Genomic DNA, 2009 nt, shown 5'->3' with positions numbered 1-2009 from the left:
ATTGAACCTTCTGCCCCTCCAACCCCTCAGGACACCAGTGTGCTCTCTCAGAACCCTGCTTATGTTGCCACCTTTACAGATGCAGAGTAGGGAAGACCTGGGGGAGGCAGGCAGGCTGTTCAGAAAAGACTTCAAAATAGTCATGACAGTCCAGGCAGCAGCATTCCTATGTGGATGGATGGGATGCCCACTGTGCCTATTCCCAGACATGAACAATACCTACATGTAATTTCAATTGCCAGTAGCCCAGGCTGGCCCTCAACTCAAGATCCTCCTGTCTGCTGGCATTAGAGAGGGATGTTGACACCATACCCAGTCCCAAGAAGACCCCTGTCCCAACAGACCAAAAGGTCCAGCTTTTTATTGAGCATGTTAAAAGGGTTAGTCAAAAAGACCGAAGCCCATGTCATCATCAGATTCCTCTGATTCTTCTTTCTTTGCTTCTACTTTCTTTTCCTCAGCTGGGGCAGCGGCAGCAGAAGGAGCAGGACCACCTGCTGGAGCAGCACCAGCTGCCGGGGCAGGTCCACCAGCCCCTACATTGCAGATGAGGCTTCCAATGTTGACATTGGCCAGGGCCTGCAACACAGCACAGGTAAAAGTTACTCTCCACTCTTGGGAGTGGCTTCTCTGCCAACATCAAAATGGGAGCAGTGCACACTTTTAAATCTTTTTTTGGTTTTGAGACAGGGTCTCCCTGTAGCCCCAACTGGCCTTGAACTCGAGAGATCTGCCTGTCTCTGCTGGAATTAAAGGTGTGCACTACCATGCATGGCTCCCAGATCTAAATCTCATACAGTACTTGCATTTGAAATGTATAGCTACCTGAATTTCCTTTCATAAATGAGAAAATTGGCCGAAATGAACTTGAGAGAACTCAAGTTTCCTGAACAAAAATGAGGGATCAATTCTTGTTCATGATGCCTAACAGTGAAATAAACACACACTGCTAAGTCAAGTAGGGTGCCTGCAGATCAATGCTAAGCTAACAGGTTTGGACTTTTTGTATGACAGGGTCTCACTCTGTAGACCAGGCTGACCTCAGACTGCCAACCAGGTGCTGGAAGAAGAAACATGACACCACAACTAACAGTAACATTATCAACCTTTACAAAACTCTTTGGAAAACACAACCCTAAGAAGTGACTTTCAGCTTGCCAAAAACTCAAATTAACTGGTATAATTAATTGTACAAGAAGGTAGGTCTTCCCCTGTATAAGCCCTTTTAAAATGGGCTTATATGCCCAAACCACTGAATTCAGTTTCCTCAGAACACTGGTCCCTTCATTATCTCCTGAATAATGACAGTCCCAAACACTTCCCAAACCTTACCTTTGCAAACAAGCCAGGCCAAAAAGGTTCAACATTGACGCCAGCTGCTTTAATGAGGGCATTGATCTTATCCTCCTGAAACACAAAACGCCAATTCATCACGATCCCAGCTAAAACCAAGTCACTGAGGTGTACAGAGCCATCATTAATATAATTTGGGCTCCATACGGGTACTTCATGAATGCTTACTTTAAAATCACAAGCCTAGACTAGCCTGAGTCACACAGCTATTTCAAGTTCGGACAGTAGGCAGGTGGGGGCAGAGCGCATGCGCACCGTGGGAACCCAAAGCCATCACGAGGATTTCGAAAGTTCGCGAATAAGGCCGGTACACACAGCCCCGCAGCTGCTGTTGCACACGCGCTCCTGTGGCCAGCGCGCTGGGCTGCAGACACGCGGGTCCGCACGTGGCCCGAGGCCGCCGGAGTCGCGGCTCTCACCGGCGGGAAACGCCGGGCCTCCCCCACCACACTCACCGTCACGGTGACCTCGTCGTCGTGCAGGATGAGGGCGGAGTAGATGCAAGCGAGCTCGGACACGGAGGCCATGCTGCGGACTGCCGGCGCGGTGCTAGTCGCCGGATGAAGTGAGGGTCTCACCCCAACGCGGCCTTAGCTTCCTCGGAAGAACCGAGCACCTTGGCGGCAGCTGAGGAAAGGGATCCCCGCGCCTGCGCG

The 2009-nt window shown here is 50.4% G+C and overlaps 1 protein-coding gene across 1 annotated transcript; it reads right to left on the bottom strand.

The window, feature by feature from the left end:
* Positions 1-335: 335 nt before the first annotated feature.
* Positions 336-2009, bottom strand: Rplp1 (ribosomal protein lateral stalk subunit P1). The gene is made up of 3 exons (XM_008836383.3): positions 1809-2009; positions 1333-1407; positions 336-579 (listed from the first exon to the last, which is right to left on the bottom strand). The coding sequence occupies exons 1-3, from the start codon at positions 1878-1880 to the stop codon at positions 382-384; spliced, it is 345 nt and encodes a 114-aa protein (XP_008834605.1). The 5' UTR covers positions 1881-2009; the 3' UTR covers positions 336-381.

The sequence above is a fragment of the Nannospalax galili genome, unplaced genomic scaffold, assembly GCF_000622305.1.
Source record: "Nannospalax galili isolate Female #2095 unplaced genomic scaffold, S.galili_v1.0 scaffold54, whole genome shotgun sequence".
Lineage (NCBI taxonomy): Eukaryota > Metazoa > Chordata > Mammalia > Rodentia > Spalacidae > Nannospalax > Nannospalax galili.
Note: the sequence above shows the minus strand (reverse complement) of the source record. Positions and strands in the feature narration are given on the sequence as shown.